This window comes from Saimiri boliviensis, chromosome X (assembly GCF_048565385.1).
Source record: "Saimiri boliviensis isolate mSaiBol1 chromosome X, mSaiBol1.pri, whole genome shotgun sequence".
In the NCBI taxonomy this organism is placed as follows: domain Eukaryota; kingdom Metazoa; phylum Chordata; class Mammalia; order Primates; family Cebidae; genus Saimiri; species Saimiri boliviensis.
In genome coordinates, this window is record NC_133470.1 from 40585516 (window position 1) to 40612105 (window position 26590).

A 26590-nucleotide genomic window follows, 5' to 3' on the forward strand; every position below is an offset into this window, starting at 1 on the left:
CTGGACGGTCAAAACACGGAAAGGTTGTGAACCATTTGTCCTTCTGCTGGCTCTTCCAACTTCACTTATCGATATTTATTTTCTTCTGAGAAAAGTGAAGAGAATAAAAAGGCGGGGACTCCTCTGTTTCATTCCATAGCTTCTCAGGAAGCCAAAATCCATTAGATTTTGTGTTTATTCAGTGAGCTAAAATCTAAAACTCACAGTCAAATTTAATAAGTGGCCAACACCTTGGTACATTGATTTCAAGAAATTCTCCCATCATGCATTGTGGAACCCCATTTCTCTCTATTTTTTGGACCCTTTTCCCACATCATAGGACATGCTCAAGTATCAAGTAGGAAAAAAATACTTATACAGTCAAAATTTTGAAGATACCCTCTTTTTATTTCAAAACATGGGAACAACTCAAAATTTGAGCCTCCAGGACAAAAACACGTTTGAACCAAATGTTCAGAAGACAAGCCAGGCCACCATTTTGGCAACACGTTTCACATGGACAAGTGGATATTAGAGAATGATGCCCGCAACACGGCTAAAGCTATAACACGCCCACAAATAGATTCATACTTGGTTGTCTAATTTGCATGCATGAGTATGGTGCATTCTCCATGCCACTAGTACATATATGCCTTTTCCAGAGTCAGTGTGGAATCCGTATTTGTGCAAGTCTTTGAAAGTCTGCTCCCTTACAAAATTTTACCATAATTTATATATCTGAGACAGCCTTCCTGTGACAAATCCTTTATGCCGCTTTTACTTCTGAAAAGTCATTTCTGAATAATAATTATAGCTGTCAAGAGTTCCAGGATCACATAAAAGAATCTGTTTGTTAGTTATTTAATGTCAGTTCTCTGGCTGTGAGTAAACCTAGCTAAACATATCCACATGCTTGGTGTCTGCAATTTGAAATTGGTAACCTTTAGCAGCAATGGCAACCTCAGATCAAAATGACAAGGTTAAAAAAAAAAAAAACTATCAACAATAACAGAAGATGTCCAAGAAAGAGCTGGGCTTTCCTACTTTCCAAAGTAAATTCTTCCCCAATATGCACCAAACACTGACAGCCTGATAAGCTTATGTATGAGGGCCCACTTTTTCCCACTAATGCTGAATTGTTGGAAATCCAAACAGCATTGAGAGCCAAGGGGGAAAATGCCTAAATCTGAAAAGGAACCAAAAGAAATTGTACCAGAGCAAAGAGATGGGAACTGCAAAGAAGTTCCCAGAGTATCTCTCTCTGTCAACAAGCATGTAGAGTCTTTATTACTAGACTATGCAGAGTCCCAGGAGAATTGTTGCATCCTTTTTTGCCTTAACTCTTTTCTTGCCAGTCATTCCCTGGCTGGTTGAACTGCCTGTACAGTTGTCCCATCCAGAAGCCACACACAGCAGCAGGCCTCAGGAACTGCATTCCTCGCAGTGACAGGAGAGGATATACCGGTAGGTGGCAGTGAGTCGCATGCCCCCTGAGCATCGCAGCCGCAACGCCTTCAGCTTGGAAGTCTGGGGCCGGCAGCAGTGACAGGAGGAACGGAAGGGTTGCTTGAGGACAGTGCTGAAGGACACCAAAGGTTCAGAGCGCGATGCCTGGCTGCAGTGCCCCTCGCACCTGGCCAGGAGCACCATCTGGAGAAAGAAGAGAAGGTGGTTACTCTGTGGGCAATGCCGAAACCTTAGTCTGGTAAAACAGCATCCTTTGAAAGATCATCACACTCCTTGGCAATTCCTGCTAGATTAGACCAGTGGCTCAATGCATGTTGCATTTTTTTTTATTGTACTTTAAGTTCTGGGGTACATGTGCAGATCTTGCAGGATAGTTGCATAGGTACACATATGCCATGGTGGTTTGCTGTCTCCATCCCCCCGTCACGTACATCAGCCATTTCTCCCAGTGTTATCCCTCCCCAACCTTCCTGCCCCCTGCTGTCCTTCCCCAAGCCCCCACCCCACAACGTAACCCAGTGTGATGTTCCCCTCCCTGTGTCAGTGTGTTCTCATTGTTCAACACGCACCTATGAGTGAGAATATGCGGCATTTGGTTTTCTGTTCTTGTGTCAGTTTGCCGAGAATGATAGTTTCCAGCTTTATCTATGTCCCTACAAAGGACACAGACTTGTTGTTTTTTATGGCTGCATAGTATTCCATGGTGTATATCTGCCACATTTTCTTTGTCCAGTCTATCATTGATGGGCATTTGGGTTGGTTCCAGATCTTTGCTATTGAAAACAGTGCTGCAGTGAACATACGTGTGCATGTTTTTTTTTTTTAAAATTCAACACCCAGGCCCCATTCAGACCGACTGAATTAAAATTTGGGGGGATAAGGCCCAGGATGTCATGGTTTTAAAGCTTCTTAGGTGATTTCTAAGTGTTCTGAGGGTTTAGAACCACTGAATCAGGCCCATCATTGTGATGTGCAAATAAAAATCAACGAACAAAAGAAATGTCTCCTGACAGGGAGTGGTCTACCACTGGCCAAATGCATTGCAATTCTAGCAGTAGCATAATGCAGAAAGTCAATTCAAATTGAAACCAACAAGTAAATTAACATGACTACCAAAAAAAAAAAAAAAAAAAGAATTGATTTGTGCAGGAAATAGCTAAAGAACGGGCATATAGTTTCTGAAGAAGAAAATAGAATAGCCTGGGCGATGCTTGGGAAGAACTATTCTGGAAGCTGCAATTTGGGACAAGAGAAGGAAGTAAAGGCAGGGCACGTTTGGGGCCCTGGAATCCTACTTCTGAGGTTTATAAACTTTGCATACAATGAAGGAGCCTGGAATTTGTGTAATTTCTTCTGCATCTTTAGAGTCATTTGGGGCAAATATTAGGATGTACCCATTCTGATCATCTCTATTTCCAAAGATTGAGCTGGAATAACAGGGGCTACGTGCTCTTTATAGTAGCTCTTAACCTGGCTTTAGCAAACAGATACCTTAAGAATCTGATGAAAACTACCAAAGTTATCCCCAGAAAAATGTACATAAGCACACACACAATTCACATTCAGCTTAAGAGGATGACCAAAAGGATCATTTATGTATCCCACACATAAATCCTGGTATCTTGAGAGTGGAAGTCATGGGTGGGTAGGATGGGGTAGCTTGACTCATTAAGTTACGCAATCCTAATATCAAGGTAGGAAGGGGAGTGGAGAACCTGAGATTATTGGTCCATGGTTATGTAAGAGGTTTTGCTTGGTGAATTTCATGTTAAGTGATGGAGAAAAAATTCCCCTGGGCCAAGTGTATTGTCTCATGCCTGTAATCCCAACACTTTGGAGCCCAAGGCAGGAAGATCACTTGAGCCCAGGAGTCTGAGACCAACCTGGGCAACACAGCAAGAATGTGTGTCTCTACAAAAAAATTAAAAGTTAGCCAGGCATGCTGATGTGCACCTATAGTCCCAGCTACTTTAGAGGCTGAGGCAGGAGGATCTCTTGAGCCAAAGAATTACAGGCTGCAAGCCACTACACTCCAGCGTGGGAGACAGCAAGGCCCTGTCTCAAAAGAAAAGAAAGGAAAGCTTTGTTCTACAATTCCAGAACCAACAGCAAGATCATAAAAAGTGAAACTGTTCAAATGAAAGATTAAAAGATACATATGTATGCATAAAATCTTTTGACATTTACCTTACAATATTGTAGGAATGATCAGTTATTATTAAAGACTCATCAGCTATTATCTCTGACACCATCCTGTAGGGCAGAATTAAACACCCAAGGTTTAAAAGAAGAAAATGGCCAGTCCATCTTTCCAAAAGGGAGGAAAGATGAATTCCGGTAATTATAGATTATTGGCATAGTTATCTGAGAATATGCTGGGGCTAAATCCAACAATCACTTAGCAACCACCAAGGCAATATGAGATACTAGAAAAAAACCAGCAGGGCTTAGGGAAAAATCAGTTGGACTAGTCCAGTGAATTTATCTTCTCTGAAAGATCACAGAGACAAGAGAACATCGCAGCTGTTAACTGTTTTGATTTTATTAAAGCTTTTGATTCTATCCTACCTGCTCTTCCTATTGACAGGCAAAACAAACTATCATAAATTGTTCTGTTTGCTTGTTTTGTTTTTAAAGACAGAGTCTTGCTATGTTGCCCAGGCTGCAGTGCAGTGGTTACTCATAGGCATGATCATAGCACACTACAGCCTTAAACTCCTGGGCTCAAGGGATCCTCCTGCCTCAGCCTCCCGAGTAGCTGGGACTACAGGCATGCACCACTATGCCCAGCTCTGAAACGAGTTTTGAGAGATTATGCCATAGGTCAGTAGCACACAAGCCAGTCCCTAGTTCCCACTCCCATTTCTCTAATGACAGAGAGAGAGTCCAAGATCTTCCCTAGTCTGTTCTACCATCTGCCGGTGTGTGGGAAGAGCTGCTTGACACCTCACCTTGCAGTAGTGTTAAATTTGCTAATCTCTGATCTAGATCATCTATTAGGTCCATTAAGCAGTTATTCAAAGAGTCACCCTCCATAATGGAATCTTTAGAGGTGCAGTTTCAGTCTGGGTGGACAAAGTAAATCCATGCCAACAAACTTAATTCAAAACGGCCAACAACGATATGGGGCATGATATCCAAATGATACACGTACAGGTGAACCAAACGTAAACCTAACTGACTGGGCCATTAGCACTGTACATAAAATGACAAAGTCAACAGCATAGGACCATTTGTAAATGAGCAAATCTGACTGCAAAAGTTTTCAGCATGTCCAGCTCCACCCCCAGCCCACTCCGAAGGACAAGAACCCCAGGCACTGAAGGACATGGGGCCACCTCCAATGGGCTGGACCCCTCTTCCTCAGGAGCTGGACTTTTATGCAAGAAGAATGCACAGATATGTACAAGAAATGCCTTCAGAATAAAATCCAAAATCTTGAAGAGGAGTCAAGGCCCTTGGTGACAGAAGTTTCACATGTATTTCCAGTCTTACAACTGTTCTCATCACTCTAGTACCCGTTCCCTACTCCAATCAAACTTAATTACTTAGGAGTCCAAGAAAGTGCCCTGAGTCCTCCTGCCTCTTGCCTTTGCTTATGTCTTCTGTCTCCCAAGAATGTCCTTTCCACTTTGCTCTGCCTAATAAAATCCCACCTATCTGTCCTCTGTAGGCAAATTCAAGTGTCCCTTCCTGGAAGAAAAGACTACGAAGCAATTATTGAACCCCTGGTGTTCTCAACATTCACAGCACACACACAAACACACACACACACACACACACACACACACCCCCCTATATGGAAATCTATCTCTGTTTTGTATGTTGAAGTGGTAAAGCAGAAGTTTGAAAGATAAGATCCTTAAGGGATGGAAAGAACCATCTGCTTTCCTGGTTTACTATCAATAGTTCACATTTTAGCCTCTGCCATGCCTTACCTGTGTTTCAGCACTTGATGAATGTCTCCTGATCTCTTCCAGATCAGAGCTTCTCAGACTGAAATGCGCATGTGAATCATCTAGGATCTTGTTAAAAGGCAAGTTCTGATTGAGCAGTTCTGGGTTGCAGTCTGAGACTCTTCATTTCTCATCAGATTCTAGCTGATGTCAGTCTTATTGGGCTGATACCCAAACTTTGAGTAGCAGTTCTCTGGACCCACTCAAGTTTGAGGGCCCTGCTCTAGATGGATCACTAGATAACCATCATTTCGCTAATAAGAACATTTATTGGGCACTTACAATGTGAGTTATTTTATCCTTATAACAATTCTACAAGAAAGTACTGTTATGATCTATGCTATTATGACAGATAAGGAAACTCAAGTTTTAGAGAGCCAGTAACTTGCCCAAACTCACATAGGTGGTAAAATGCAGAGCTGGAATCAAACCAAGGTCTATCTGAAACCAAACCCCTGACCTAAACCACTAGAATACCTTCCTCCTGATAATTTGTTTTCCTGAGGCATGAGCCAACTCACACCCTTCCTTATCTAAATTGATTTGCCTCAGAAACCGCTGACCATATCCATAGACATACAAGTCAAACTTTTTCTTGTGGGCTTCTTGGGACATTAACTTCACCACCCCCAAGCTTATGCAGAGCTGAATCTTCTGAGAGCCTTGACTGATCAGATGTCATCATTAGCATCAGAATAACCCCCCGCCCCCCCCCCCCCCGTCCCATCCTAGAGCAGCATTTTTGAGATTTTACTCCAGCAGAGTGGAAACATATTTTGCCTCTTTTGCAGCATTGAACACTGCACCTTTATTTCCATAATACCTCTTGAAGCATCCCCTCTCTCCTCAGGAACAATATTCACGCATGCTTCTTCTCCCATCCTTTCGCCTGGGCAGCCTCAATAACTCAGCTCATTTCAGGGACCCAACCTCCAAAAGATCTGTGCCAGGCTGAGGGCACCAAAAAAATTCCAACCAGTGAACAAAGCAGCAGAGAGATGGTGGGGGCTTCGAAAGGGTGGATGGGAACTCAGCTCGCTCCAACTAGAGTCTGGTCCCTTCACTCAGGTCATGAATCAAACTGACACAAACTGGCCTTTGTGCACAGAACATCTCTCCTCCCTTCTCCCCATTTGCTTGTAAGCATTGTGAAGGCAAAACTTTGTCTTTTTTTCTTTCCACTCTAGAGTCTCCAGCACCATCCACAGTACCTGCACATGGCAGGCACTCAGTATAAATTTGTTTCTTTTTAAAAAATCAGATTATGTCTCTCAAGCTGTCAGTCATATTATAAACACACTATTCCTGACTCCCTGCATTTGTCCTATCACACCATGAGCTTGGTGGGCAGCAGTAGAAGATGACTTGGAGGTCCCATTAGGAAGCTGTTAGGACTCAGCGCTTAGCATACCAGGTCCTTTTCCCTAGGTTTTGTCTCCCAAACCCCTTTCTCTTTATTCTTTGTTGTTGCCCTTCTGACTCCCATCCTGCTCCTGTGGCCCTTACCAGTTCAGTCAATCATGCCCTGGTTCCACGCCCTGGCCTGGGGTCACCATCCCCCACTCCTCACCCAACTGAGACTTTCCAGATCTCCCTTGCCAATTTGCTTTCCCAACCTCCATTCCTGAAATCCCCTCCCTGGCCCAAGTCCAAAACTCATCCCCCTCCAGCGCCTTCTTCCTCCACTCACCTGGGAAGGGAGGTTAGACAACATGGGGGCTGTTTCTCTTTTACTTCTATCCTCCCTGTTAGCACCCAGCACAGTGGCTTACATTGACTTTGCTCGTCTGCCGCACCCCGTGCTTAACAAGAACTACAATAAGGTTCATTTTCCTAATCCTTTAAGGCTATAGGAGATCCCAGCAGTTACTGAGGTCTCAGTAGTGACCGAAATAGAAAATTGAGTCTAAACACCTGCTTAGTTTATAACTTCATCATCAGGGTCATAATATCATCTATTAGATGGCTACTATGTGCTGGACACTGCTGGATGCTTTACAGATCACCGATGCCCATGCCCATACCCTCAGGTGGACCGCTCTATTTTGCATCGGAAGAAACTGAGGCACCAAAGGGAAGTCACTAAACTTCCTCAAAGCCACTCATTTGGCACGCCATGGAGCTGGAATTGAAAGCCAGGTCTCTCTCACTTCAAAGCCTGGCATGCCTCGGTTCTCAGAGAGATTCCCCCAGGCAGACTGTTTCCACTAACCACTGGTCTTTTGCCTGTTTTCTGTGCAGCCTTGACTCCATTTTTTAGAAAAACCTGGTATCCCATGAAGATTATAAATGAACCTGCTACTCCCAGGATCTTTTGTCCCTAATCCCAGGAGGTGCCACCACTTAAAACCACCAGGCACATCCTAATCTGTGGTCATGCTGTCTTCCTTGGTGGGCCACTGTGGCCAGTCTTTTCTACCTGACTCCCTCTCAGTCCTTTCCTGAATTGCTAGATGGGTGGCAGGGACCTAGGACTGGCCAGCTGCAAGTTCAGGGTTGGGATGAACAGTCTCATTGAAAGCTCCCAGAAAGGTTTCACTACTATTTATTTTTTCTAGAAAAATTGCTGAGTATTGCCGGGCACGGTGGCTCAAGCCTGTAATCCCAGCACTTTGGGAGGCCGAGGCGGGTGGATCACGAGGTCAGGAGATCGAGACCATCCTGGTCAACATGGTGAAACCCCGTCTCTACTCAAAATACAAAAAAATTAGCTGGGCATGGTGGCACGTGCCTGTAATCCCAGCTACTGAGGAGGCTGAGGCAGGAGAATCACTTGAACCCAGGAGGCGGAGGTTGTGGTGAGCCGAGATCGCGCCATTGCACTCCAGCCTGGGTAACAAGAGTGAAACTCCGTCTCCAAAAAAAAAAAAAAAAAAAAAAAATTGCTGAGTATAAATTATCACTTCCAGCAGATCAGAAGTGGAGCCTGAACTTCTAAGTGATGGTTTCCACATTCTTTTTTTTTTTTTTTTTTTTTTTTGAGACAAAGTCTTGCTCTGTCTCTTGGGCTGGAATGCAGTGGCACCATCTCGGCTCACTGCCTACTGGGTTCAAGTGATTCTCCTGCTTCAGCCTCCTGAGTAGCTGGGACTACAGGAGTGTGTCACCATGCCCGGCCAATTTTTGTATGTGTAGTAGAGACGGAGCTTCACCATGTAAGCCCATGATGGTCTCAATCTCCTGACCTCATGATTTGCCCGTCTCAGCCTCCCAAAATGCTGGGATTACAGGCATGAGCCACTGTGCCCCATGGATGGCTCCTACATTCTACTTGTGTTCCTCCAATGTGAAGATGCAAGTAATGGGAAGATGAATGTTGTGAGGCAGACATTGCCACTCCCTGGCTATATGATATCAAGCAATCTAATTAAAATAATAGGCTTCTAATTAAAAAAAAAAAATAGGCTTCAGTTTTCCTTACCAGTAGAATGGGAATAATAATGCCTGCCATCACAGGTTTCTTGGCAATGATTAGCGTATGTAGTATGAGGTGCCTGACACGTATTAGGTACTCAAGCAGGTACCCTCCCTCCCCTGAGCCTGGGTCACATTCTCCCCTTTTTCTGTCTTTACAAGGCCAATATTGGATAAATGTGAGCCAGAAAGCATTAACAATTGGCAGGCAACACAGTAGGCACATTTTTAGTAAATAATGGCCCTTGAGCATGATGTCAAGGGAATTTTTTTTTTTTTTTTTGAGATGGAGTCTTGCTCTGTTTCCCAGGCTGGAGTGCAGTGGTGCAATCCCAGCTCACTGCAACCTCTGCCTCCCGGGTTCCAGCAATTCTCCTGCCTCAGCCTCCTGAGTAGCTGGGATTACAGGCATGTGCCACCATGCCCGGCTAGTTTTTGTATTTGTTTTAGTAGAGATGGGGCTGGTCTCAAACTTCTGACCTTGTGATCCGCCCATCTTGGCCTCCCAAAGTGCTGGGATTACAGGTGTGAGCCACTGGCCCTGGCAGAAAATTTTTACAGAAACAAACAGATCTACCCTAGTCTTTCTTTGTAGAAGCTGGGGTAGATTATTGTTGGCTCTTTTCTAGACACAGGCTATATGTTTTATCCCAAGTCCCTAAACCCAAACAATTTCATTAAGTGAGACCCTTGAGAGAGAAGATCAGCCTGAGAATGTAAGAGTTAAGAATTACAGAACATTTTCAAATGAAAACAGTTTTGCTCCTGGATACACAGAGAAAAATCTAATCTAGAAAAGGTCTGCGTAGTTGAGATTTTGCCAGGCATATTTTATGGCCAGGGAAGAAAGGTTTATAATTGCAAGCACCATTTACATAAAACTATTGCTATATTTGGGATGTTTGAAAACAGATTGTTCCCATGAAATTACAAACATTTCTCCTACTATCACAATTTTGCGCTGTTATTTGCCATGGCATTCTAGAAGAAACGAAGGTGAACAACAGTACACTAAAGTCTGTTTCTAAGACTCATACTCAAGCACTGTGAATTTCTTCGGTTTGAGTTCGTGACGTCTCGTCTTTGACCTAGATCAAGGTCCTCCTCCATCATTTAGTCCAATCTTTCCAGATTGTTTTCCAGTTTTTATAGATGCTCCTATTTCTTTGTTCCTTTCTATCATCATAGTGACACTTTCTTTGAAATAATTTTCATTCCTTTTTTTTTTAAAAAAAAAGAATCATGATTATGGAGGGCAATTCAATAGTAAAAGAAATTATCCATGGAGTAAAATCACTAAATATTAGTTCTGTTTCTGAAGGAGGAGGGAAAGAGAAGTTAACAATTGCTGCAGTCTACCTTACGTGGGCCCACAATTTCTGAGCAATCACACTTGTAAAAGCACTTTTCATGGTTTTTCTCAATTTGTTTTAGTTTTCTTTTCCTAAGAAGGAATTGTAGCCCTGCGAAAATTTAGGTTCCTCTATTTATTCCTTTTTTTTTTTTTTTTTTTTTTTTTGGTTTTACAAACATAAATAAGAGCCAGAAAGTTTTTATTAAGTGGAAAATCTCAATTTTTTTCCCACAGTCATAGATCTTATTAATATAATGGTTAAAATGATTTAACCTGAATTCTGATCCCCCTAAACTAAAATGAATCATCATCACTGAGCTATCATTAAGAAATTAATGGAAATTTTCAAGGCATACATACGAAAGTCATAATGTTTTGAATGGAGAGTGGAGGGATTGACTTAGATGGTCTTAATTTAGTGATTGATACTATAAAACTTCTTAAATATGCCGGTAATTTCAAAAACTACTTGCCACATGAGAATGTTTAAGTGATTTTCATCTCAAAACTAAAAGTAAAAATCTCTGAGGTTAGTTGGGCTAACCAAATTCATATTTACCAAGTGTGGACGAATTTCATTCATGTGCCTGATCAGGGACAGTGACAGTTGAGATCTCATATGTTCCACCCTGCCTCTCCCTTCTGGGTGGTCCATGTGGCTGAATATTCTTGGTGGCCTTTTAAGCATGATGTTCCTTTGCACACCACTGAGGCACAGATTGCCTCTGCAAGTAACAAGCATCCTTTACCAAACAAGAACGATTTGGATGAATGATGTAAAAATGATAAATGATCATATTGCCCCTTATCTCTTGAAATCATTTTAACAGAAATGTAGCACCTAAAGAGAGGCTCAGAACACAAAGCTAGTTATTTCCCCAAGAACCCTCCAAGAAGTATGTTCCACTGGTCAGTCACATTCTTTGCATTCTCTTCCTCTGTATCAGAGGTAGAGAGTTATAACTTGTAAACTCCATTTTTCTTTTTTGGAAAAGCACCCTACCACTCATAAACGTCACAGCCAGGGGCAAAAGACGCCTCTCCCACTGGATGGGAATGCACATGATTGATTAGGCAGCTTTACTCACAATAGTGCAAAGTGTGGGTGGAAATCCTAAAAGCCTAATTCTCGCACAAGCCCTGCAGGCCAGCCCCACGTTTGGGCTATAATCATAGTTCTCCATCAGCTGACAATATATATATATATATATATATATATATATATGGCTTCTCACCTATTTCTGAGGGAAATGCTCCCCTCACAGAGACCTTGGTCTTACCTTTGAGCTACACTTGTACAATGGATGACTGATAGAATCCACATAGTGGTGCCTCATGCAGCGTCGAGGGTCCGAGTCCATGATGAACGAGCTGTCCATTTTACTGTCTGTATCTCCCATTATCACCAGCAGGGAGAGCATAGAGAAGGATGCAGCTAGTACATGTTTTCTCATTGTTGTAAGGAAAAACTTCTCCAGAAGAACAGCAGAGGGAGGCAGAGGACAAAAAATTGGAAACGCCTTCACCTCCTAGGATCCAGTCCCTTTCAAGGAAAGGGCAGGATCGGGCTGAAGCTTTCTGGTTGTCATTGTCCTTTATGTGCTGGAGTTTTGTCTTACTCTTTGCACTTGCAATCCATCATCACAGTATCTGCTGCACAGCTGGAATGAAAACAGTAATTATTTTCCCCAGAATTATTTACCCAGAACCACTAATGGAACCCAGGAGGTATTAAGTAGAATTTTTCCATGTTATTTTGAGAGGAGAATATTGGTTTCTAGAGTGTCATTAGCAAAGGCTGTCATCCATTCCACCTCAACTCCCATAGCTTATGCTACATATTTATAACCATTTGGAGGTGGACACAATGGTTTAATGGAAGCACATGTTGACTTTAATTACTGAAGCCCATGTTCCTAAGGGCAAGAATAGTTTGAACCCTTGTTAAAGATTAAACACGTTGTTCTGGCAACAACATAACTGAATTGGGTGGTCTCATCTTTGCCGTTGGTTGGTGGGGTAGGAGGGTCTATTCAGCTTCTTAGTGAGCTTTGGTGTCGATGTCAGCTTACAAGGCTAGAGAGGAGGCAGGTCGGCGCTAATGAACACAAGCCATGTCCCACAGGGAAGCACATTTTCCATTTCCAAGTCCATACTCACCCACACACCTAATTTTCCACTTCTGTGCTCTAGGCTCATCCTGTTTTTGTTTTAAGCCCCATGCCACCCAGCACTGACGACAAACTGCATCTGAAATACACATCATGCTAACTAGCCTCCGGCACGGTTAAAGTATCGCATGTATATCTGCCAACAGAGTCACATTTCTGCACAGCCTCTGTAGCCTGGGCACACGGTGTAATTTGAAAGAGAAAACAGTTGTTGGAACAGACTTACCATTAAAATAGGATCGTATCATACTGGTTTTTCCGGAATTTGCTTTGTTCTTTAGACCATACGTCTTGGACAAAAGACTAGGGTCCAGAGATCTCTCCAGATTACCTCACTAACTCCCCTGGCATGGCCAACACTGGTGCTTTCTCTTTTTTTAAAAAAAATCACAACAGAAGACAGAGAATGTCAAAAATATTTTCAAACATTTAGGAAAATTGGGAGGGCCTGATATGACATCCAAAACAAAAGGAACATGATAATTAAAGCTTCAGGAACGTTTTCAACGGTATTTCAAATAAAAGTTTGATCATTTTGCTCAGAAGCAACATTTTCCTTAACTCCCTACTCATGAACGGTCTGAATAAACAGGGCAAAGTGTTGATAAAATCAAGATAAGGAGTTCAAGTTGGCATAAGCCAACTCATTTTGCACTAATAGAATGGCGTCAGACCCATTTAGCCTCAACTAGCTGCCTTGGAAGTGTGAGGCAGGGGATCCTAAGAGGAAAGGGGTGTGTGAGAAAGAGCTGTTTCAGAGCAGAGAATCCCCGGCAATAGCAAAGCCTCAGCACATGTGTCTGAAGGAAGTCCTATAAATTGCAGGGACCAGTAATGAGGAGACCCAGCTGAACTTGAGTCCTGGTACTGCCATTAATTAGCTGCGGAAACCTTATACAAGTCATTCAACCTCCTCTAGCCCAAGTTTCCTCATCTGTAGAGTGAAGGAGTTGACACAGATGGCATCTGCTTTCCCTCTGTGTTCTAAAACGCCACCACTTAATAACTATGGATTCAGTTCCTATCATCTCCATATGCGGACAGTGAGCCCAAAGTTGAGGAGACCACATTGCAATACAACTTTGCTCCACTTTATGTTTATGCTAATAGCAACATCTCATTGAAAGAAATCAAACCCGTGCCCAGAGTTTCAAGTCGGCAAAGGATGCAGAAGAACATGTTTATTTTCTTTTCATCTGCATAATCTAAGTTTTCCTATACACGTTACCCTGAAAATTGCTGAGACATCAGCTCAAAGAGCCAGAACTTTCTTGGGGTCCACGTTCAGAAGATGAAATATTACTGACCATTCCCCGAGTTTCAGTATGACTAAATTATTCCAAATGGTTATCTGTCTCTTTGAAGCCCTAATCAGTGTCCCAGAGAGAATTGATTAGATTTCTCCTTTCACTGCTTCGGTCTACAGATATTTCCCCCAGGAGTCAATGGCAAAGGATGAAGAGAGAAGCAGACATTCCAGTCCTGGCCCTCCTTCTGCACTGCCAGCAACTTCTCTTCAGAGCCATGGCCAGGAGGTGTGGTTAAATGAGCAAAGCAAATGAAAGAAAAACATGTATAGCATGATGGCAAAAACAAGCTAAATCAATAACAAAACCCTACGTATATGCATGCATGGTTGCATTTGTTGGCATTTTCACTTTCTCCACAGAAAAGGGAAATATAAAGGACCCTTAAACATAGAAGAAAATTTAAGAGAATAAAATTCTTATTTAAGAGAATGAAAATTAAGGTACTTTGAAATACATTGTTCAACCAATCAGATTTACAAAGATTCCAAAGTTCGATCATGCACCCTATTGGCAAGGCTGTGGGAAAACAAGCCGATTTTGGAGAAAGTTCAGTATAAATTGGTCCAAGCTCTGGAGAGGCCAATTTGGCAATACCTTTGAAAAATGCAAATGTATATAATTTGGACCCAGCAATTCCACTTCTGTGAATTATCCTACATGTGAAATCACATGAGCACATGGCTGAAATAGCATAAAATTGGAAACAGCAATAAATATCCATTAATAGGGAACTGGTTAATTGTATTCTAAAATATTCACACAACAATATACTAAACTGTATTTAGAAGGATGCAGAAATTCTATGTATTGATTTGTGTTAAAATGGGGAGAGATAAAAATACATATTTGTATAGAGAAGCTCTGAAAGGATACCCAAGAAACTAATAAAATTAGTTATCTTTGGTAGTTGAGGGACAGGCATGAGAAAAACGCTTCTCACCATATATCTTTTTGTATTTTTAGACTTTGGAGTTTGCGGATGTAAACTGTCTTTAAAATTCCATTTAAAAAATAAAGCTTTCTCTTTTAAAAGCTCAACCTAAATCTGATAACCTAGCTAATGGATGTTTGCTGTTTGTGCTAGTTTGAGTATTTTTAAAAATGTTATATTTTTATTTCTTATAATTATGGGACGACAGGCTAGTCTTTTAGTCAAATACTCTTCCAGGACGAACACATAGTACACTACTGCCACCTAGTAGCACCATCCTGAATTGCAAGCACAGTTTAAACATTTTTCCTAAAAGTGAGTAAAGCACTTTGCAATCAGATATTATGAAATTTACACAGATAAATAGATAATGTCGCATATAATGTATCTTGATCATCTGGCTTTCTTGTTATAGATGATGAGCTGAGCCCAGAAGTAATATTAAAGAATAAAAGAGTGACAGGAAATGTTGCTTTACCATTCATTCTAAGAAATAGATTTTTCATTTCAACACTTTCAGAAAACCTGATAGTTGTTGTCCAGTTTTTATCTTAAACTCTGAAATAAGAGTGTAAGCAACAATGTAAATATGCCACAAAACTCACAGAACCCTCGAAACCAAAAGATAAGATTCTTGAAACATAACTGCGATTTCTTTTTCTTCTTTTGCCCTAAGCAATTGAATTGAATGAACCAACACTGTTGCATTAAAGAAGAAATAAAAATACAGTTCAGGAAAAGAGCAACGCTTCGTCAAGTTGTCAACATAGTGTCGCTCAGAATGTGCATAGGTGAGAATGTGCAAAGTATGGGAGTGGGAGGAAGACCTCACAAAGGAAAATCAGGAATTAAGAACATGTACACCACTGAGATCACCACTTTCTGGCAGCCTAGGGTTATGTCTGCCTTGTAGCAGCTTCTGTTGTTTTCTCAAAACTAAATTAATTCCAGTTTGCCTTATTTTTTTTAAGCTATGTGTCATAAAATCCAAAGCTGCCTATGAAGACTTAGAACCTTGGCCCAGGCAATAATGGATTGAACAAGAGAATGACTCTCTTGCTGAACTCAGTAGCCCTGTGGCCAGTCTATGCTCTGGATACATCTCTGAGACATGAACTTGGCCGATGTACAGAGTCCACATTCTAATAGCTCCAATGTGGAGCCTCTGCCGGCAGGAGAGGCACGTAGGCTGGCGTGCCCGACTTTGGAGCTACCTTCCAAATGATACCAGTGGAAAAGAACAACTGGTGCCCAGATTTCCCCACCTGTCATCCTCAGCGAAATAATATAGCAGAGCTTACTGTGGGCCCAGCCTCCTGGGTGAGAGATGGTGTTGTGCCCACAGATCAGCTCACTCTTGGGCTGACCTTCTGGTTGGCAGAGGGTAAAGTGCTGGTTTCATACAAGTTGGCTCAGCAACAGGCTAAGATAAGTGGCATCTGCCAAGAATGGCCTTATTCTTGTCTTGCTTGCCAGGCACAGGAGGGTGGTGCTTCAGTATCCATATTTTCCCCACTGGGCTATTTTCAATACTAATATATACTGATATTCCCTTCTGTGGCTTCTTTCAACAAATATTTTTTAATGTGTATTTAGTGAGTACCTACTATGTGTCTCCTTTTGCTCTATCAGATAAGAGACAGGGTCAGGGGAAAAACACAGATCCTATCCTAGATCCCTCTTCTAGCTTACTGCATCTGCACTCAGAGAGTCTTGGCCTGTTGTTTTCCTGGATAATGTTTTAGACACATTGTTAAGCTCCCTGAACATCTAATTTGTATCCAATATTCATTCCTTCATTTCTAAGAAGATGGAGTTAAGCAGATAAAATATAATGACCTTAGAATGGCGTCAGTAAATCAGCCAGAATTCTTTGCTATTTATTGTAATTTTTAAAAAAAATATGATATGCAGCATAAACAAAGTAAAGATGGTAGAACACAGAGCCTCTATCAAAGAAACTGCAAAAAAAAATAAAAGATTTATAAGTGAAACAACGCGTGCTAGATAACCCTAGATAAAACTTCATACAGTACTAGGATCGGAAAAGCAAGAAACCCAAGGTCTAATTCAGAAAGTGTGAAGTGCTAAATAGCCCCTTCCCAGGAACTCAAAGGATTCCAACTGGATCTAGTCAACTAGATGCCTTGGAGAATATGTCAAATGCCTCTTCCCAAGGCACTTAATTTATAAACTGTAAACAGCATGTTGGATTTTATAAAGCATCCTGTGCGCTCAATGAATGGTTTTTAATATTCCTGTCTGGCAGCACATCAGTAGCAGCCAAGGAGCCAAGCCTGGGCTGACCCAGAGGCAGCAGCACCGACTGCAAATACTGTTAGGCCCCCAGCCTGCGAACTCCAGGTATCTCCAAGGATGGGCAGTCACAAGGTCAGTGGGGAGGAAGCAGTTGTTGCCCCTTTCATCTCAGAGATAGACGCATTTCATGTGTCTATTCTACAGTGCAGGGGTGGTGGGGGGTGAGGAAATAAAGGAAGCAGCAACTACCCCCAGATTGCTACCTTAGGAGAAAGAAGACAACATCCTTGTGATTAAACAATAGTCCTCCAGTCTGTGATAGGACTCTGTGTTCTCCCAACCTGCACTACTAGCCAAGTGTGGCCAAGGTCAGCAGTGGGGGTGATGGAGGAAGAAAAGAGATGGGAGAAACAAAAGGAATGGAGGAATATGGCCAGGGAAAGAGGCAATGAATTACAATCCTGGGGTAAAGAGGAGTGCCAAACTGAAGGACCAGAAATACAAACAATTTGGAGGGTGGGGAGAGGAGCCAACTGTGAAGTGCCCCCACCATGTGTATGTCCTTGGCTTGGATAGTTTTACTGTCTGAGGAGGGACTGGAGTGGGAGGATGCGACCTTGAGCCTGACTGAAGTTTAAAATTCTGATTATTTTTTTCAGGCATTGTCAGGAACACCAGAAAAACATCTCGTTGTATCCAAACTCTCACTTAAACTACAGCTTTCATCTTTTCCTCCCTAGACCCATTGCTTGCCTATGTTGTTAGTGTCCCGTGTCACAGTACTGATTTGTCAGAAATGGGATAACAATTTCACTTATTCTGAAACCTACAGAGCATCCCACTGTCACCTGATCTGGTGTAAGGATGGCTGATCTGAAGATCCTCAAGCCCTGAGTTCCACCCTCCCTTCGTTGGCTGTGTGATCACGAGCAAGTCACTTGCCTTCTCTAGGACTCGGTTTCCTCATTCGCAAAATGAACAGACTGGTCTAGATGCTTTTATGTTTCTATCCATTTCTAACAGTCTCTAACTCTACCCAAGCTTCTTAGAGTACAACCCCTGCCTTGGGGCTACATATTCCCAAAGCAATCCTACAAAAAGGGTTCCCTTCTTACTCAAGGAGTTAATGATTGCAGAAAAGTTTTAAGGTGGTGCCTGAACCAATACTGAAGCCCACGCTATAAGTATTTGCCCCTTAATGAGGCTATATTGGTGGCCTGAAATAAAAATAGCCATTAATAACCATTTGATTGAGTGTTTGCAATGTACTAGTTTATAGATCAATAATATCCTCTTAATAATAGGAAGTGGGCCGGGTGCAGTGGCTCATGCCTGTAATCCCACCACTTTAGAATACGGTGTTGGGAGGATCACTTAAGCCCAGGAGTTCAAGACCATCCTGGGTAACATAGAGAGACTTCATCTCTACAAAAATAATAAAAAATATTAGTCAGGCATGGTAGTACATGCTTGTGGTCCCAGCTACTTGGGAGGTTGAGGTGAGAGGTTTGCCTGAGCATGGGAGGTCGAGCGTGCAGTGAGCTGTGATCGCATCATTGCACTCCGGCCTGGGCATCAGAGTAAGACCTGTCTCAAAAAAAAAAAAGTTAACAATAATAATAATAATTATTATTATCATTTGAAGTGGTTAGTGAGGATATTTAACCAGTTACTATTTCTCTTACAGCTGTCTTGAAATTTGTGGGATTTCTGTCCAGTATCCACCTAAGCATAAATGGGGAGAGAAGAAAGGCTAATAATAGTCAACCATGCTAGAATTAGACTTCTTGCATTTGATAATGACAATATAGGCTGAGTTCCACCTTCTTGAACCTTTCTTTTGAAAGACCCTTATTCCTTAAGTGAGCTTGAGCCACAGATCCTCATGCCCTAATGGGACAATCTGTGATACTCTGGTTCAGGATAGAAGAGAAAGATTGATTCGAAAACTTTTCTTCTCTGCAGATGTAGAATCAGTAAAGGCTTGGTAGTCGAGAGGAAGGCACTGTACTTGGTAAAGTATCTACTACAGAACTTCTCTGCTAGGGGAGGTACATTCCAGAAGCCCTGGGCTGCAACCTAAGTCTAAAAGAGTTGACCACTGGGTATGGCACTTCTATCTTGTGCTGTGTATCTGTGGGCTTCTATGGCAGCAGATACTCAGCAAAGACTCATTCTGAATAATGGAAAGACTCATTCTGAGTTTTTAACAGTTGACATAACTAACTGACTTTTAGAATACAAATCTTGCACAAATTGGAAATGACCAGGTAAGGTTACCCAAGTGTCAAGAAGTACTTTTCTGTTGAAGTCTTTTCCTCCAAGGATTTGGCTATTTCTGTAAATCTAGCTGCCCAGCTAAAAGCTGTTACTGAGATGGGGATGAGCTGTCAGAAAATGCTTAGAGGTGGCACTTCTATAGTGCCACAAATCAACAGTAGCCCTAAACACGGAGTCCACTTCTATCCTTTCATCAATGGCGAGTTAAAGTAGGGAGACAGCAGGTCATGGGAGAAGTAACAAAAGAAGAGGAGGAAGGATTCACTCTGATGTTCGAAATCTGTCATTGCCCTTTCAATTTTTTCAAATAGCACAATTTCAGTCAGGGAAAGATCCCTTCACTTCACCCACTCCCTCCCAGGAAGGGGATTTTGTATGAGGAATGAGACACACTCCTCTGCATAAGACCCTTTGGAAAGAAAATAGGAGGGTTCTGAGACACCCAACTCAGAGGATTCAGTCCTGCCAAAATGCATGAACGTACATTCTCCCTGTGGAAAAGAAAAGGTGACCAGGTGTTCTGGGGACACTTGTGCTGAAATAACTAAACACTTGTTCTGCTGCTGGACTGCTGGCTGTGGTATGGCCTCAGGAGAAGAGAAGTGACCAGTGTTAGCTCCGGGTACAGGCTCCTTTTTACCCTAGAGCCAAATGAGTATGTTGGCTTTTCTTCAAAGAGTGCAGCAAAGTGTTTCCAAAGCTGCGTTTGAACCTCCTCACCCACAACAGCATTTTGGAATGGTGGGTAGTGATCTCACCTAACAGCTGTAGAGCCCTTAGTTAGGAATGGGGTATAAACAACAGGAACAACTCAGTCTTTCCATTCCCCATTCAATTTGCCTTTTCTGCCCAATGGTGGGATTTGAATACTGAATTCAATTCTGTTGTAATCCGGAACGTCCTAGGCTCAGACGTGTGTCAAAGGGGCACGGTTACCATAAAAACCACATAAAAATATATGTCCCTATATTGCTGATAACCTTGAACTCGTTAGGCTAGAGGTTTTCGGCTTGTCTTGCTTTGCTTAAACCATGCATGCTACAGCTCTGTCTTTTGATTGCCATCTTGTCTGTAACAATACTATTCTGCTGCCTTTGGATTCCAAACCTCAAAAGAAAAATTTAAATTCTGAAAAGAAGTAATTTTCCATAATTTGGGGGGGGAGTAAAATCACAGAAATGTAATGCGTCCTAAAATATCCTCTCAAGTTTTAAAGAGAAATTGGACTTTGATTAGGAATTGGATTGCTTTGATTCTTTACATCCATCGTAGTTTGTGGATGCATCATTAGGTACGAATGTGTATACCTACATTTTACTTCTAGTTGAAGATGGGGGAAGTTTTTTCACTTGAGGAGTTGACCTCCTTTTCAGGTAAAGGCAGCAACTTCAAATGCCTTCCTGGGAGGGAGTGGGAGAAATGAAGGGATCCTTCCCTTTCTGCAATTGTGATATTTGAAAACATTGAAAGGGCAGCAGCAGATTTTGAACATCAAAAATAATCCTTCTCACTTCTCTTTTGTTACTTCTCCCATGACCTGCCCGCTCCCTGTTTTTATTCTCTACTGATGAAAGGATAGAAGAGGACTCCATATTTAAGGCTGTTGCTGGTTCGTGGCACTGTAGAAAGGCCACCCTTGAGCATTTTCTGACAGCTCATCAACTTTCTTGAATGTCTTAACCTGTTGCCCTTTCATTTTTAAAGGATACTGCAATTGGTTGGATCACGGCTTAAAAGAAAAAGTTGGGACTGAGCCAGGTCTTGGAAGGGAGCAAATTGTCTGAAAAATTCTTAGCTTTTGTGGAAAAAAAAAAAAAAAAAAAAAAAAACCAACTGAAAAGACAAAAACGTTATCTATTGCAAATCTTATACCCAGTTTAAAGCTACTGGTCAATGTCTATGTCCAGATTGTGCCATGAGGGTGAAATGGACCCCAACTGAATGAATTCCTGATTATGAGCACTGGGGATATGTCACCAACTGAAGTTACCCATTCTTTGAATTTTCTGAGTCAGCATTCTTCCTAACAAGAAAGTAATTGTTTCAGATTGCAAACCCCATCCAGGATTTTATGTTCTGACTGTTGCAAATGGGTCTGGGGGTATGACTCTAGTGACATATCCTTGACCATCAGGATCTGAGAACCTCCGATGAAGGGGACAGTAAACATAAATGGTGACAAGCAAATGACTGCCGGAGACACAAAAAAAAAGCTTTGCAGATGCGAGGGAAGCTGGCATCAGAAATAATGCCATCGGCACAATCTTCCTCAAAAACTCAACTGCGTGGGTGTGTGAATTTGCAGCATGCAACCTGCACAGCCAAGTGAGGACTGATTCCAGTTTCAGCCTCCCCTGCCCTGCTGCACACACATAAGGGTTTCAGAAGGATTTCCCACCCTTTGTTTTCTTCTGAAATCTAACACAGAAGTTCATGATTGCTGACCTGATGGGCGAGGAGTGGGTACTACCAGCTGGAACATTGCCACTGGCAGGGGCAGACAAGAAAACAGGAATGCTCTTAATGTCCTCCCAAAGAAAACCTTTGATGGACAAAAGAGTGGTTGTATTTTTACCCTCTCCCTTCATGCTGCCAGGCGTCTTTAAATAGATCCTCTAGCCTAGGGACTTGTATGGAATAATTCATATTAAAACCCAAGAAGTGGTAGCGGAAGGGAGTTGGTTCTTTCTTCTTTTTCTTTCCCTTTCTTTCTTCCTTTTTTTCTTCTTGTCAGGCTAACAGGGAAAGACTCATTTTAATTCAGCTGCGTTAAATTCTTCCTTCTGGGTCCTTTAATGAACTTTAGCTAATTTGGAAAAGACGAGCAAAGCCCCCAGAAAAAAAAAAAAAAAAAAAAAAAAAAAAAAAAAAAAAAAGGGATAGGAAACCACCTTGTAGCTTGCTCTTTAATACCTTTTGGTCCCAGGGACATTAGCAGCATCTTTTTAGGATGTCGCAGGGAGGTTTACATTGAGGCTCTTAAATGGGAATCTCTAATTGGGAGGTCCACTTCCTTCCATTTGCAACTCATCAAGGAAACGGTTGGTCTGCTGTTAAGAGACACACAGAAAAGAAAGAAAAAGCCCTCCCTATCTCCAAAGCTCCTTGCATTTTTTAGCTCGGATCAACCCAGCATATATTTCTCCCCTCTTTCTTTCACCAAACGGGTTTCATAAAGACATTCGGGTCTGTGCTAGCCAAATTAGAAGTCCTGTCTCCCTTTCCTTCTGTTTTGGGAGGGAGGGATGTGGGAAAGACAGACGGGGAAACGAGGCAGGGCAGGGCACTTGTCTCTCCCCAGAAACAGAGAATAACCACATTTCTCTTAATGTAGGCCGAAGTGCATCGAGGCATTCCCATAGCGCTCCCACCGCCAAGGCCTTTGCCGGAGATGTGCGGGTCACTGTGATGGTATGTTTGTCCCTGCCAACCCGGTCACTCCAGTCCTGCTCTCGGCAGCCCAAAGGGCAGCTGAGCCATGTGGCTTCCCCGCTCTGTGAGTGGATTCAGGCTCGGGACTACAAAAAGCCCCCCAATCCTCTCAGCCCAGGCAGAGGTGGTGCCAAGAATGACATCCTGGGAATACTATGGAGATGGGGAGACCTCATGGGCTGCTCTCCCCGGATGGAACAGGACCCAAGCTGTCTGGAAAACAGACAGAGCAAAGAGCCAGCTGACAATGGAAGGAGCTCAGGCGAAGGGAAAAGGGGGCGGGCTGGGAGCGGTGGTGAGCAAAAGAAAAGGAAAGCCACATGCCACCCAGGAAGATTCCAGGACAGGCGGGAGGAGGTGGCGGAGGAAGGACTTGCAGGAAACAAGTACCCAGACATGGCACTGCCAGTCTAGCTGGATTCTTTTCTGAATTAGATTATGCGAAAGAAAGAGGGGAAATATATAGCCAGCCAGCTGTTCAAAGGCTTACAACCTTGCTTTTATTGTCCGGGTAAGTTGGTGAGGTGGGGCATCAGAGGAATTCCAAACATACCATCCCGGAGAAATTTTAATATGTTCCACAGTGTCATACACGAAGAGGAAATGACAGCTGATCATAGCCAGGGCAGGCCTCAGAAACCCAGGCCCTGGAGCTCACCCACCCTCTCACGGCCCTGCTTCCCCACTCTGCCTTAGCATTTCTCAGTCTGTCCACCTGCCTCCCCATCCCCTGTGCTCCCACTGGCCCCCGCCTAGTGAAGACGGCCTGGGCAAAGCAGCAGTCACTGACTGTCATGGGAAGAGGTGAGGATGGGCTCGAAGGCCGCTGGCCAAGAAGCTGAGGGCTGACTAGGGTGAGTCAGGCAACCTAGGGAGTCAGAGGCATTTGAATCCAACCATGGGGGGATTATCTGCTAAGGACCAAGTCAAGGACCCTGGTGATACTGTTTTCAGGGTTTTTTTCCCAGTAACCTAACTGCATGATAAAACACCATACTGGGTTATTTGAAAGCAACACTGTGTGACTATGATGGAGACCTGGGTTTGGGGAACAGTTTCCAGCAACTTCCTCCCAAGGGCCTCTTGAATTTCGGCCAGGCCCAGAGGTCACTGGTTTTGATACTGGGAGTGAGACAAGTGAGTGGTGAGAGATTGTGACTGCATCTTCCTCCATGCATGTTTCTAAGTCAATGATTCATCAAGTGGCCCTGATGTTAGCTACTGAGTAGGTGACTCACACCCATCCCAATACAGACAGCATGTGGTCCTTTCCAAAGGGTGCTCAGGAGAGCAGAGAAAAGATAAACTACTCTCTTTTTCCAGGATTCTTCTACCCAGGCTGGAAAGATCTATGCTGTGTTAGCTGTGCAAATGACGTGTACCCAGGAAAAAAAAAAAAAAAAAAGAGGCCAAAGGGGAATCCCTAAATCATAAATGGAAAGAAAACCCACTGATGAGTGAGAACCAATTCAAATAAATCTGGAAACCGGTAGCTATTTCAAATAATTCTTTATAACAAGGAAGTCATTGCCCACTTTAACACCTATTTCAGTTCCAAAATCTAACTAGAGATAGCATATGGACTGAGAATTAGAGGAGGAGACGATGTCTCCTTCACCTTTGCATCCATCAAGACTAGCATAGAGAAAATGCTTAATAAATAGTTATTTAAAAATTGATGGAGTAAATAATTAAACAGAGAATAAATAGTACTTGAATTCTGAGTTCTTAAAATAAAGATTGCTGGCCACCATTGGTGGCTATAATTCCAGGAAACTCACCCCAGTTTTCAAGGGCCCAGGAAAATAAATGAGTTGGAAATTGTTAAATGTATTGAAAAATGATTTATTTTTCCCTTGGCGGTGTCATTGGAACTCGAATTAAGATTGAAAACTCCACAGGCACATTTCCATCTGTGGGTGTCAGCTGCTTGGTACACAGTCGTTAGAAGGCCTCAGCCAGTTCTCCCGTTACCTGAACCAAATGTATTTTAAAATAAATGATGCAAAGCACTGCATTTTGTGTTCAAATACTCTCATGTAATGATGTGAATAATAGTTTAAGAAAATTGTTTTGATTCAGCTAAATGCTTTGCTAACAGCAGTAGTTTTTCTCTAAAAAATTACAATAAAATTTTATAGCAATGGAATTCATAGTGTCTTTTATGGCTTTCTTGAATAATGAATACCCCAAAGTTGCAAATTAACCCATCCCAATATCAGATTTTCATTCGACGATGCTTATTAGGCTAGTTATCAGAGAAAATCAGAAAAGTTTTGCATAAACTATATCCCGATTTGCAATGAAAACTGGCAAACGGGACCTTAAAGTTTGCTTGAATTAGCAAGACTGATGAGAAGAAAATAAGCAGATATTTGCATTTGGTTTAAACGCTCAGTTGAGAAGCACCGTACAGTCCCCTCTGTATTTGCTTGACTCCCACAGCAACCCTGCATTTCAGGCATCTCTGTGCTTTCAAATGCACCTGGTATTTAATGCTATATGTTGGAGTAATTTGCCAATGCCAGCTCCTTGTAATTAAAATAGACTAATATTAGAAATGAAAAGAGACATGTTTCACAGCAGCCATATCTGTTATTAATGAGTTGCAAAGAACTGTACAAGGGACTCCTGTCTTACCAAATAGCTTCCTTTTCCACACCTGAATCTCAGTAAAGATGGGAATCTGCTTCTCATGGAGGCTTATCTGGGCTAGTCTGTTACAATGAGCCTCCGTTACTGGGCGTTCTGAGTCATTAACATTCTGTACACAATCAGACTTCCCGTCCCCCAAGAAAGAGTTATGCCCAGGCCTCCTACAGTTCAATTGTTCATTTAAAGAGAGAGCTTGTATTCCGAAGTTTGAAAGAACCCTCGGAATATTCCTCAGGTATCTGTAGCAGTCATTCCTACAGGTCCTGGTCCCTGTGCTGGTGGCAGCATCCTTTCCCAGTCACTCCTTGAACATCATGCTACGGGGACGAGCTGATGACTAAAAATAACCCCCTGCAATAAGTCCAAGGCAAACAGCATGCATTTCCTCGGACTTTTTGCCCAATCAAGATCATACAGTAAATCCATCCTCATCTCCTCCCGGTGCTCCCGAATGCATCTATGGAAGCAAAGACCTGCACATTGAAAGAAGAGTGCAAGGGAGCAGGATTCCTGCAAAGCGTGACACAGAAAGCTAGAAATAAATGTTGCCTATTGTTTGAAGTCATTCTGAGCACTCCGGCAGAGCCCTGGCAGGAGATCAGCAGCATACATAAGTAGTAATAAAAGTAAACAGTGCACTTTTAAACTCGCAGGCTTGCCTGCGTTAATAGTGCCCCCATTGTAAGTGGGATGAGGGTGCTGGGGAAGATACTGGGCTCCATGAATCCATGTTGGCGACTTGCTGCTTCTCAGCCCCCCATTCACCGGGTCAACTATAAGAACCATCGCAAAGTTACATCTAACTACGCAGAGAGTTTGAAAAGAAAATCTCTTTAAGTCAAACCAAAAGATATTTCCGAGCTTTTCTAGGAGGCTCCCTGCTCTGTCACAGACTTCAAAGACCCGTTCGTTTAAGAAACACAATGCTAGCATGCTACAGATTAATGCAAATTAAAGTAATGCAAATTTCAGTGGTATTTAAAGGTTGTCTCTTTGTCTGAGAGGAGGATGAAATGCTCCGTTTGGAAAGAAGCGATTTCCTAGGCAAGCCGGCAGCGTTTGTTTTCCTGCTTACCTTAGGGGAACGCAGGGCTCCTTTCTTCTCAGACTTTTCTGAGAGCTAGAAAGAGGTCCTGTTACTTCCAAATGCTTTTGTTCTTCTGTCCCTCTGTCACATGGCTTGCCTTTTATATTTGCAACACACAAAAGTTAGGACTGTTGTTTAAGCGACACAGGGAGAGAGAGAGAGGGAGAGAGAGAGGGAGAGAGAGGGAGAGAGAGAGAGAGAATGTCAAATGGAAAAGTGCCATTGCAGTCATATATCAATCAGGCGTGCGGCCGCAGCAGCGCACTAGCAAATGGGAATGCCACGGAAATGTGAG

General features: G+C 42.6%; 1 protein-coding gene across 1 annotated transcript; it reads right to left on the reverse strand.

Moving 5' to 3' along the window:
- Positions 1-352: 352 nt before the first annotated feature.
- NDP (norrin cystine knot growth factor NDP) lies at positions 353-26590 on the reverse strand. Its single transcript, XM_003939481.4, has 3 exons — positions 26284-26590; positions 11451-11831; positions 353-1629 (listed from the first exon to the last, which is right to left on the reverse strand). The coding sequence occupies exons 2-3, from the start codon at positions 11622-11624 to the stop codon at positions 1402-1404; spliced, it is 402 nt and encodes a 133-aa protein (XP_003939530.1). The 5' UTR covers positions 11625-11831; positions 26284-26590; the 3' UTR covers positions 353-1401.